The sequence below is a fragment of the Molossus molossus genome, unplaced genomic scaffold (genome assembly GCF_014108415.1).
Source record: "Molossus molossus isolate mMolMol1 unplaced genomic scaffold, mMolMol1.p scaffold_m16_p_7, whole genome shotgun sequence".
In the NCBI taxonomy this organism is placed as follows: Eukaryota; Metazoa; Chordata; class Mammalia; order Chiroptera; family Molossidae; genus Molossus; species Molossus molossus.
Window position 1 is genome coordinate 34,504,507 of NW_023425401.1, and position 12,110 is coordinate 34,516,616.

Consider the following 12,110-nt stretch of genomic DNA (forward strand, 5'->3'; position numbering starts at 1 on the left):
GCAACTAGATATGACCTGAATCATATGTGCTTGAATAAAACAATAATTCTTAGACCTAATACATTTATTTTAAAAGTTAAATCTAAAAATGGTAGTTGAATGTTTAAAAATATTTCAAATTAAGTTATTCCTTCAGTATCTTATTAATTGGGATTATTTGTGTTTTCCTCAACTTTTAGACAAACAAATCGGAAAGAAGTTTTTATTTTTTAAAATCTCTTATATACAATATGAAATCTCATGTAAACATTACCTTTTAGAATTCTTCACAAAAGGTTTTAGTAGAAGTAATAGTAGTGATTTGATTTCCTGTAATAGTATAGTCTGTAAATGCTTTATTTAAAGAATTAAACCACAAAGTAGCAGTGTTTAAATATAGCATAATATTCATGTGTAAATAAAATCTCTTTAGTTTAGACTCTAATTTTAGGAATTTGTGATATTATCAGAAGTAAATTGGCAGTCAGAGCCAGGAAGTAGGTTGAAGTTCATGTTTGTATAATTGACAGATTGATCGAAAGCTGGATTTCAAAGACAATTGCTAAGAGGAAGTAAGTCTTCAGGTATCCTAACATTTCAGAGCATCCATTTATGATTATGTTGATTACCAAACTGAAAATCATTTTCAAGAGGGTGTTTGGATCTGTTAAGACAGATTCCTGAAAGAATCCTATTCGGACAAAACTTAGTTATTACACATATTTGAAAGGAACAGACTTGTTTTAAAGCTGTGACTCAGATTTGGCATTAATTTAATTTACTTTCAAGTAAGGAAGAGTTTCTAAGATTTTACTCTTTTAAAAATCATTAACTAGCCAGCGAAGGAAAGGTTCATACTTTTTTATAACTAGATTTTAATTCTGCTTCTGTGTTATATCATGCAACAATTTACATATTTTGCAGAGGAGTGAATTCCTTAGGCATATCCTCCATGGAGCACATCACTCATAGCCTCCTGGGACGCCCTTTGTCTCGGCAGCTGATGTCCCTTGTGGCAGGACTTCGGAATGGAGCCCTTTTACTCACAGGAGGAAAGGTATGAGGTTGCTCTCTGAGTCTTGATCATCTGTTATATACATTGCTGAGTTCTCTTTGCTAATATTTTGTTGAGGGTTTTTGCATATAAGTTCATGAGTGGTAGACCTAGCCTATAGTTTTCTGTTTTTGTACTCTTTGTCTGGTTTTGTTGTCAGGGTAATAAAGAGTTGAGAGGTGTTTCCTACTCTTCTGTTTTCTGGAAGAGATTATATAAAATTGGTGTTCGTTCTTCTTTACATGGTAAAAGCTCCAGGAATATATATATTCCTTGGGTGAAGATTATTCAAAAAGGATAATAAAGTAGTAATAGTAATGAACAACTCTGTGCCCACAAATTTGATGACATAGGTGAATAGACTAATTCCTTAAAAGACACAAGCTGCCTGCCCTGGTCAGTTTGGCTCAGCGGTTAGAGCGTCGGCCTGCGGTCCGGAGAGACCCGGGTTCGGTTTCCGCTAAGGGCATGTACTTCGGTTGCAGTTTGTCCCCGGCCCTGGTTGGTCGTGTGGGTGGCAGCTACTCGATGTGTCCCTTCACGTCGATGTTTCTCTCTCTCTCTCCCTCCCACTTTATCTGTACAAAAAATGGAAAAATATCCTCGGGTGAGGATAAAAAAAAAAAAAAGACACAAGCTGTCAAAACTCACACAGGAAGAAATAGACAGTATAAAAAGGTGTATATCAAAGAAATTGAGTCAATAACTATCTTCCAGAACAGAGCACCAGGCCCAGATGGGTTCACTGGTTAATTTTACCAAATACTTAAACTATACCAAGCCCTGGTTGGAGTGGCTCAGTTTGTTGGCGTTGTCTGTTGCACCAAGAGGTCACCAGTTTAATTCCAGGTCAGGGCACATGCCCAGGTTTCGGTCTCGATCCCCAGTAGGGAGCATGCAGGAGGCAGCATTGATGTTTTTCTGTTTCCCTCTCCCTCTCTCTCTCAAAAAAATCAGTGAAAACATATATGTTGCCCTGGCCAGTTTGGCTCAGTGGTAAGAACATCAGCCAGAGGACCAAAGAGTTGCAGGTTCGATTTTGGTTAAGGGCGTGTACCTCAGTTGCAGTTTCGGCCCCCAGTCATGGTAGTGGGGGAGGCAACCAATCAATGTGTGTCTCACATCGATGCTTATCTCTCCCTCCCTCCCTCCCTTCCTCCCACTTTACCTGAAGATAGTTGGAAAAATATCCTCGGGTGAGGATTCAAAACAAAACAAAACAATATATATGTTTAAAAAAATCCTTTAAATTAAAAAAAACCAGGATTTCTTTCAAAAAAAAAGAAAGAAAGAAAGCAAAAGAAAAATTATACAGCCCTGGCTGGTTTTGCTCAGTGGTTAGAGCGTCGGCCTGCGGTCCAGAGAGACCTGGGTTTGGTTCCTGCTAAGGGCATGACCTCAGTTGCAGTTTGTCCCCGGCCCTGGTTGGTCGTGCGGGTGGCAGCCACTCGGTGTGTCCCTTTTACGTTGATGTTTCTCTCTCTCTCTCGCTCCCACTCTATCTGAACAAAAAGTGGGGGGAAAAATGTCCTTGGGTAAGGATAAAAAAAGAAAAATTATACAAATTCTCTACAATCTCTTTCAGAGGATATAAGCAGAGCTAATACTTAATTCATTCTATGAGGCTGGCATTACCCTAATACCAAAACCAGACAAAGACATTATACAGGGAAAGAAAACTATAGACCAGTGTATCATGAATATAGATACAAAAATTCTCAAAATATTAGCAAATCAAATCAACCAATGTGTGAAAGAAATTATGTGCCACAATCAAGTGGGATTTATTCCAGGTATGCAAGACTGGTAAAATACCGCAACTACTCCGCATGGCTTCTAGATTACCTAGATAAAATTTCAAAGTGCATCATCATGGTAGAATATTTATTTTGAAGAAGGAATATCCTCCTGACTCAGAAACCAAACTTCCAAAGTCTCACATAGGGATAGCATGGTACTTACTGGCTGTGACCTCAGGCATTTTTTTCAGTTTCTTATTTGCCTTCTTAGTATTACCTCATTTAAGGAAATAACATACATGAAAGGACTCTGTAACCTGAAAGTGCTATACAAATGTGAATTTCTTTGAGTGAAGAGAAAAAGCCCTCTGACTATGCAAAATGATTATGACCAGTGGGGCCTATACGACAACACCCCTGATTTCTTTTTTTGGAACCCATTGACTTTAGATAAAAATGCAGTTCTGTAAACTGTAATGATGGTAGTATTTGTTGAGTGCCTGTCGAATTTAAAACTTGGCACAAAAAGCTTGGCTGTTTTTCAATCCACAGTAATGAAAAACAAAATATTAGAACTGATGCAGGGCTATTAAAGCTAGACAAGCTGGCTGGTGTGGCTCAGTGGTTGAGCGTCGACCCATGCACCAAGAGGTTGCCAGTTCAATTTGCGGTCAGCGCATATGGCCAGGTTGTAGGCCAAATCCCCAGTTGGGGGCATGCAGGAGGTGGCCCATCAATGTTCTCCCTTATTGATGTTTCTATCTCTTTCTCCCTCTCCCTTCCTCTCTCTCTAAAATCAATAAAGGAAAAAAAAATTGTGTTTTTTTTTTTTTAAAGCCAGACAAAATAACAATATTAAGAAATAATAGTAGATTGGGGGAGGAAACCAATATATATTTAAAGAACTATAAAAATCTACCAATGTTTAGCCTTTCTATGGGGCACTATAGCAATAAGATTTTGATATAGTAATTCTACTTTTAGATATTTATTCTAAAGGTATAATCTGAAAAATAAGTAAACTTTTATGTATGTGTATATTTATTTTAGCTTTACTTAAAATACTTAAAAATTGGAAGCAGCATAAATATGCACTTGGGAAGGGACTTTTTGAACACTGGTCCCCTACATCCCCACGTGGCATTGTACTGGGGAGCAGATGCAGCTCTGTATTTGCTGATAAAGAGGACAGTGATGTATTGTAGACCCAAATGAATACTGTGATTCCCATCTTTATACATTTGCATCAGTGTATGTGGAGTGCCTATAAGGATGATCCATCAAAACAATTACAAAGGTTACTTCTGTGTGGTGGGATGATTATAGGAGATTATTTACTTTTTCTCTATTCTGAGTATTTATAATTAGGTTTTTTTTTTTTTTAACATTTTCCATCTTTGTTTCAGATCTTTTTATTTATTTTTTATTTTTTTATTTTTTTATTTTTTTATCATCCTCACCCGAGGACATTTTTCCATTTTTTGTTCAGGTAGAGTGGGAGGGAGAGAGAGGAAGAGAGAGAGAGAGAGAAACATCGATGTGAAAGGGACACAACGAGTGGCTGCCACCCGCACAGCCAACCAGGGCCGGGGACAAACTGCAACCGAGGTACGTGCCCTTAGCGGGAACCGAACCTGGGTCTCTCCGGACTGCAGGCCGACGCTCTAACCGCTGAGCCAAACCGGCCAGGGCATAATTAGGTATTTTTTACAAATTATTTTATAATCGGGAAAAATAATTAAGCTTTTACTTGGGAAAAAAGTGCACATTGGATCAAACCCCTATATCATCTGTAGTTACTTAAAGTAAAAGTTAACGGTTCTACCCACCTTAATAGTCTCTTTGGGCTCCATTGTACACTGATTGGTGGTCAAGTTATATTACTGGAAAGGGGACCTGGTCCTAAGCAGGTCTGCCTAGGGCCAGCCGGTAGTGTGTGGGTTTTTTACTTCACGCAGGAAAAGTTTCACAACATGAGTCCAGGTGAATTTTAGAGGATGTTTATTAAAGCTGGGGACAATGAAACAAAAAAAGCCTAGGGAAATGAGCCTAGTCTGGTCTGCTTTGGCTCCCAAGAAGTCAGAGAAAAGGGGGCCTTGGGGACAGGTTGAGGGGGCTTGCCTGGGATGAATTGCCACTGCCCATTGCTGCCCTGGTTGCAAGCCTTGTGGGGTCCCTTAGAGTCTAGGAGATGCAAGCCTCTGGGGAGAAGAAAGGGGGAGTGCAGGCATGCTCCTGGGAAGGAGAACATGCACTGGGTTCTTTGTCTTGAGGCTTTTATTTCTCTCTCTCAGGGGAAGTCTTAGGGGAGGGTTTCAACAGAAGATTCATCAGTTTTCTAGGTGTGCTCCTTCAGGGGGTCGTTGTCATTGCTACTGGTCCTGGTGTTGTCTACCTGGTTTTGCTGCATTTCTGGGTCTAGAGCTGAAATACAACTGAGACCTAGATGTTATTTCTAGAGAGGTGACCTTCTGTATCCTCTGTAAGTTGCTTTGTCAGTTTGTTCAGCTGTCTGTCTGTTTCCCTATTCCACTTGTCCTGGCTTACTGGCCTGTCTCAGTTATACTGTAAGTCACCAAGAAACTGAATTAAAGTTAATTTAAGATAATAAAGAAGTGGGTAATATTAAAATAAAATAGGAACAAGCTATTTATCTAGAATAATTATTTAATGTTCATATTTTCTTCTAGTAACAAATAATGAAGCATTACCTGTTTTTAAAGGTGAAAGATTTAAATATTAGTGATTGTTTTAACTAACAAATTGTTACAACCAAATTAGATGTTTATTTGCCATATTAGGCACTATAAGCTTAAAAGAAAAGCCCTATTTTAGTAACCCCTGCATATCACATAGCAGCTAAACTGGTGCATACTTTTTTTCCTAACTTTTTTCAAAGTAATTGATTATTTTTAGTAAATACAAATCAAGGTTAGAGTTAGAGTAGGGAAATGCCCCTTTTAATGGTGTTTATATTCCTGGGATTGTGTGGTCACTTGTTAACCTTGAATATGCTTATAGAATACTTGAATCCTGCTATTAAGGCTAGGAAGCTGGAACCTTCTGGTTTCTTTGTAGAATATGTGTTTTCTTGAGTACTTAGGAAATAGTTTTTTCCCACTTATCCTGCAGTGCTCTCTTACAACTTCCTGAATCCAGATTTCTGCTGCTTCTTGTTCACTTTATGTTAAATGTCATTCACCATAATGTGATTCTAGAGTTCCAGGGATGTGGGGTCCCCCCCCAGTTTTATTGAACTATAATTGTCATATAACATTATGTCCTGTATATGTGATTAATGAGGCTTGATCTTTGTGGTTGCCACAGTGACTATTTCTGTAATTGAATATATTGCAACTTATGAATTAATTATTTCATAGGGGAGTGGAAAATCAGCCTTAGCCAAGGCAATCTGTAAAGAAGCATTTGACACATTGGATGCCCACGTGGAGATAGTTGACTGTAAAGCTTTACGAGGTATGAATGTGGGAACACTACATATATCCTCTTTTTGGTAGAAAGACAGAGTGTTATTTAATGCAGTTAGTCTAATAAATACAAATATCTAATTTTAAATTCCTTAGAAATTGAAATCTTTGGCTGGCTTTCTAATGTTTTTTGTTTGTTTTTAAATCCTCACCTGAGGATATTTTTCCATTTATCTTCAGAAAGAGTAGGAGGGAGGGAGAAAAACATTGATGTGAAAGGGACACATCGACTGGTTGCCTCCCACATGACCCCAACCAGGGCTAGGAATTGAACCACAACCGAGGTACATGCCCTTGACTGGAATTGAACCCGAGACTCTTTGGTCCACAGGCCAACGCTCTAACCACTGAGCAAAACTGGCCAGGGCACTAATGTTTTTAATAAAAATTTTGAAACTTTCCATATGAATGGAGGCCAGTTTTTTTCTAGCCAAAACTCTTTGTAGACTGTATTCCTGGAAATGCCACTCATAAAGTTATTATTTAGAATATACTCTAAAGGGTACAGATTATCCCTGGATTGCTACAGGAAACTGGCAGAGTGGTCACCTCGGGAGGGAAAGTGAGTGGATATGGATAGCAAAAAGGAAAATTACAATTTACCAAGTGCACTTATATACTTTTAAGAGTCTTTAACATTTACATTATTATCTATTCAATTTTTTTAAATGATTGGAAAGATTTGACTTTTAGTAGTCGTCATTTCTCCTCCGCTGCTACTACCATATAGTTCCAACTCATCATTTCATTTTCAGGGTTTTTGTTTTGTTTTATTTTCAAACTAGTATATGATAAGAAACTTGCCCTGGCCAGTTTGGCTCAGCGGTTAGAAACTCAACCTGCAAGTTGAGGCTTCAATTCCAGTCAAGGGCATGTACCTCGGTTGCGGTTTATCCCTGGCCTTGGTTGGGGTCATGGGGGAGGCAACCAGTCGATGTGTCCCTCTCACATCAATGTTTCTCCCTCTCTCCCTCTGTCTCCCCCCTACTCTACCTGAACAAAAATGGAAAAATGTCCTCATGTGAGGATTAAAAAAAAAAACGATAAGAAACTTAAGAAATGGCCTTTAAAACCCATCACTGCATATGCTATAAAGCTGGTTTTGGAGAGCCAGGCAGAGAAAGACAAGTATCACATGATCTCACTTATATGTGGAATCAAATGAATAAAATAAACTGATGAACAAAATAGATCCAGAGACATGGAAGCAGGAACAGGAACAGACTGACGAACCTCAGAGGGAAGTGGGGAGAGGGGCAGGAAGAGATTAACCAAAGAACTTATGTGCATAGCCCATGGACACAGACAATAGTGTGGTGAAGGCCTGGAGTAGCTCCAGAGCTGGGTGCAGGGGGGCAAGGAAGGGGGAAAAGGGGAGGGGCATCTGTAATACTCTCAACAATTAAGATAAATTTTTTTTTAAATCAAAAGTGAAAAAAAAGTAGTTTTGGAGAGATTACCTATCTCCCAGTCTTATTGAAGACTCATGTGAAATTTTTGTTTTAGAGCTAAATAGCAGGGACTCTTTTTTAATTCATTTTTATTGATATTTTAGAGAGAGAAAGGGAGAGAGAGATAGAAACATCGCTGTGGGGGAGAAACATTGATCAGCTGCCTCCTGCACATCCCCCACTGGGGATTGAGCCTGCAACCCAGGCATGTGCCCTAACCCGGAATTGAACCAGGACCTGTCAGTCCATGGGACAGTGCTCAATCCACTGAGCCACACTGGCTGGGCATAACAGGAACTCTTTAATTTGGCTTATGAATTGGTATGTTTTCTATTATTTGAATATTAAAATTTTGTAATTTACCAGAAACTTTAAAGCCAAATTTATGATTCAAATACAGCAACTTTGGGATCATTTGTGTTCGATTTTATCTGAATCTTGATCCTCTGTTCTCATTTACATTTTCCCACAACCTGCCTTTATTTACTGAAATTCCATATGGAATAAGGCTAGGTATAGATGAATACATACATCAGAAATTATAGTACCCTATTCCTTTTTTCAGTTTTATAAAATTCAGTACTTAGTCCTTTGATGCTGTATGAATTAAACCATGTCAGTGATTAACAAATTTTAACGATTAGTATATTAACAAAAGAGGGATCGAATTTTCATAGTTAAGTTAATATTGTGATTTTCTAATGCTTTCAGAAGGGCAGCCTGAACTTTCCCAGCCCTGAAATAACATTAAACCACTTGCTATCTTCTGTCTTAAGGAAAAAGGCTTGAAAATGTACAAAGAACCCTAGAGGCGGCTTTCTCAGAGGCAGCATGGAGACAGCCTTCTGTGGTTCTGCTGGATGACCTAGATCTCATTGTTGGCCTGCCTGCTGCCCCGGAACACGAGCACGGTCCTGAGGTGGTGCAGAGCCAGCGGCTGGCACATGGTAATAGTAATGCGTCCACTCACTGGCTTCAGGCCCTTTTCTTTTATCAGGCAGCATTTTTAGCCTTAATGGTAAATCTGCTCTCTTTAGAGAATAGAATATATGCTTTGTTATATGTATTGAGCTTCTGATAGCATTCTACATTTGTTCTGTGTTAGCACAATTGGTAGAATAAGAACAGTGTAAAAATTATGCCACTTCATGACCAAGCTTTGGAGCCTTTTCATTCTCCTCCTGTACTAATTAGAAATTGCCTAATTGTACAGATTTATTCTTGCTTTGTTCATTTGGCAAACATTTGTCTATCACTTGTGCACTTTCTGCATTTTCAAAGTCTAGGAGAGGAGAGAAAAGTAACAGACAGTTTTAGTTCAGAATACTGAAAATAATGATAGCTGCCATGTGTTGAGTACCCCTTCTGGGCTAGAGATTGCTTTGTACTCTATGTGCATATAGTCTCCTGTTCTACAGGTGGGTAAATAGAAATTCAAAGAATAGGTAATTTGACAGGGTGACACAACTAGAAGATGGTCAGATATGCTCTGCTGGGAGCATTACAGGGTACCATAGGAACACATACCCCAAATTGGGGGTGGTGTGAGCTTCATGCTAATGAAGAACCAAAGGAAGTATGGTCCATAGGCAGAGGTACAAGAATCATCGTATAACCCACAACTGGAACTTAGAATTCAAGGAGAAGACTGGGGGTAGGGGCACCGGAGGATTTGGCAGCATTCAGCTGCCTCAAGGTTCTCGAGAGCTAAAATAGATACAAAATGCAACCATAATGGCTTGAGTTATTTATTTATTTATTTATTTATTTATTTATTTATTTATTTCCTCCCTCCCTCCCTCCCTCCCTCACCCGAAGATACTTTTCTGTGTATCATCAGATAGAGTGGGAGGGAGAATGGGAGGAGAGAGAGAGAGACAAACATCAATGTAATAGAGCCACATCGACTGGTTGCCTCCCGCATGACCCAACCAGGGCCTGGGACAAACTGCAACCAAGATTTCATGCCCTTCAAATAGAATCAAACCCTTGATTCATTGTTCTGCAGGCCAACATTCTAACCGCTGAGCCAAACCGGCCAGGGCGTGGCTTGGGTTATTATAAACAAGTGTTAATCTCACGTTTTGAATCCTATAGCATTTAGAAGACTTGTTAGTGTAGTGTTGAAGAGAATGCTGCAAATTTCTAGGTCAGGACTCAGATATATGCTACCAATGCCTCGTTCACTTTTGACCCCAAACCAACCAAACCTGCAAGACCTGGGGTGAAAAGAAGATTGTTCAGGAAGGCATAGGACTCTGAACTGTATTTTGCTGTATTAGCAGAACATAATATGAAAATTTATCATCCTTCCATAATATTTATTTCAGAGACTCCTTTTTATTTATTTTATGAGATCCAGAAGTAAAGAACTTCACTGGGCATTTTTCTGAGCATATAGTGCCTCTTCTGCCTCCTCCATTAGATTGGTTAGAACCTGGCCAAAAATTTTAGGAATGAATGAATGGAAGATTGAATTTTTATTTATATTTTTTTTCCTTTATCAATTTTTAGAGAGAGAGGAAGGAAGAGGGAGAAAGAGATAGAAACATCAATGAGAGAGAACATCAACTGGCCACCTCCAGCATGCTCCCCACTGGGGATTTGTCCCACAACCTGAGTATGTGCCCTAACCGGGAATCGAACCAGCAACCTCTTGGTGCATGGGTCAACACACAACCACTGAGCCACACCAGCCAGGCGGAAGATTGAATTTTTTAAAAGTTTGAAGGAGCCGAACCATTCCTACTATCCCTTAAAGCATGACTTTAAGTTATTATTTGTAATGAATGTATAATTTAAAATTTCTATGTTTGTATTTACTAAGTTTTTACACTATGTTGCTTAATTCTAGCTTTGACCGATATTTTGAAAGAGTTTATTTCCATGGGAAGTTTGGTTGCACTGATTGCAACAAGCCAGTCTCAGCATTCTCTACATCCCTCCCTTGTTTCTGCTCAAGGAATTCACATATTTCAGCGTGTCCAACATATTCAACCTCCTGATCAGGTAAAATACTGCTTGTGAAGATTGTTGAAATACATTCTTGATGTAAATTATTTTTCAATTTTATCAGTGATTTATGGCTCTAAACATATGCTTATGTTAATGATCTTTAAGACTATTTTAGGCCCTGGCCGGGTAGCTCAGTTGGTTAGAGCATCATCCCGATAGGCCAACGTTTCTGGTTTGAGCTCTGGTTAGGGCACGCGCAGGAAGCAGCCAGTGAGTGCACAAGGAAGGGGAACAGCAGGTCCACGTTTCTCCTTCTCCATCTCTCTCTCTCTTGTCAAGTCGCAAAAGTAACTTTTTAAAAAAGGAATATTTTAAAAGGTCACATTGGTGCATATTTTGCTTAGAAACAATTTTCATGTATAACTGTCTGAAATATTACTATGTACTTTGTGAGGAAATGGTTTTTTTGAAAATAGTATTTCTTCTTTTAAACTAAAGTTTTCTTTTTTTAATTTTATTTAAAAATAAAAACCCTAAAAATTCTGAACTGCTTCAATTTTTATTGGTGGAATCTGTAAGTACATTATGGAAATTGGAATTTTTTTCAGCTTTATTGAGATATAATTGGCAAAATTATATGCATTTAAAGTGTACAACATGATGATTTTTTTTTTATCCTCACCCGAGGACATTTTTTGTTCAGATAGAGTGGGAGGGAGAGAGAGGAAGAGAGAGAGAAACATCAACGTGAAAGGGACACATCGACTGGCTGCCACATCGGCTGGGCACCACATCATCTTAATTAACACATCCAACACCTCACATAATTACCTTTTTTTTTATCCTCACCCAAGGACATTTTTCCATTTTTTGTTCAGACAGAGTGGGAGGGAGAGAGAGGAAGAGAGGGAAAGAGAGAGAGAAACATCAACGTGAAAGGGACACATCGAGTGGCTGCCACCCACACGACCAACCAGGGCCGGGGACAAACTGCAACCAAGGTACGCGCCCTTAGTGGGAACCGAACCCAGGTCTCTCTGGACCGCAGGCTGACACTCTAACCGCTGAGCCAAACCGGCCAGGGCTAATTATCTTTTTTAAGCATTTTTTTTTCTTAATCAGTAAGAGCAGTGAGAATGCAAATCGATGTGTTTTTAAAAATTTGATTAAACTTTTTTTTCTTACCAGCACTAATATTTTTTTTTAATATTTTCATTGATTTTAAAGAGAGGAAGGGAGAGGGAGAGAGAAAGAGAGAGATGGATGTCAGAGGGGAACATCGATCCACTGCCTCCAGCACACCCTCTACCAGGGATCAAGCCTGAAACTTGTCTGGGATTTGAACCAGCAATCTTTTGGTACACAAGATGATGCCCAACCACTGAGCCACAACGGCCAGGGCTCCAGCACTAATATTTTGTACTCACTATGATTCCAGCATCTA

General features: G+C 39.1%; 1 protein-coding gene across 6 annotated transcripts in view; it reads left to right on the top strand.

Moving 5' to 3' along the window:
* The window catches only part of PEX1 (peroxisomal biogenesis factor 1), a 65,017-nt gene that overhangs the window by 19,912 nt on the left and 32,995 nt on the right, over nt 1-12,110 (top strand). For all 6 annotated transcript variants that reach the window (XM_036246925.1, XM_036246927.1, XM_036246929.1 and 3 more), the window contains 4 exons: nt 904-1,036; nt 6,153-6,249; nt 8,488-8,658; nt 10,566-10,720. In XM_036246925.1, coding sequence (XP_036102818.1) covers nt 904-1,036; nt 6,153-6,249; nt 8,488-8,658; nt 10,566-10,720 — 556 coding nt within the window. The remainder of the gene's footprint in view (nt 1-903; nt 1,037-6,152; nt 6,250-8,487; nt 8,659-10,565; nt 10,721-12,110) is intronic.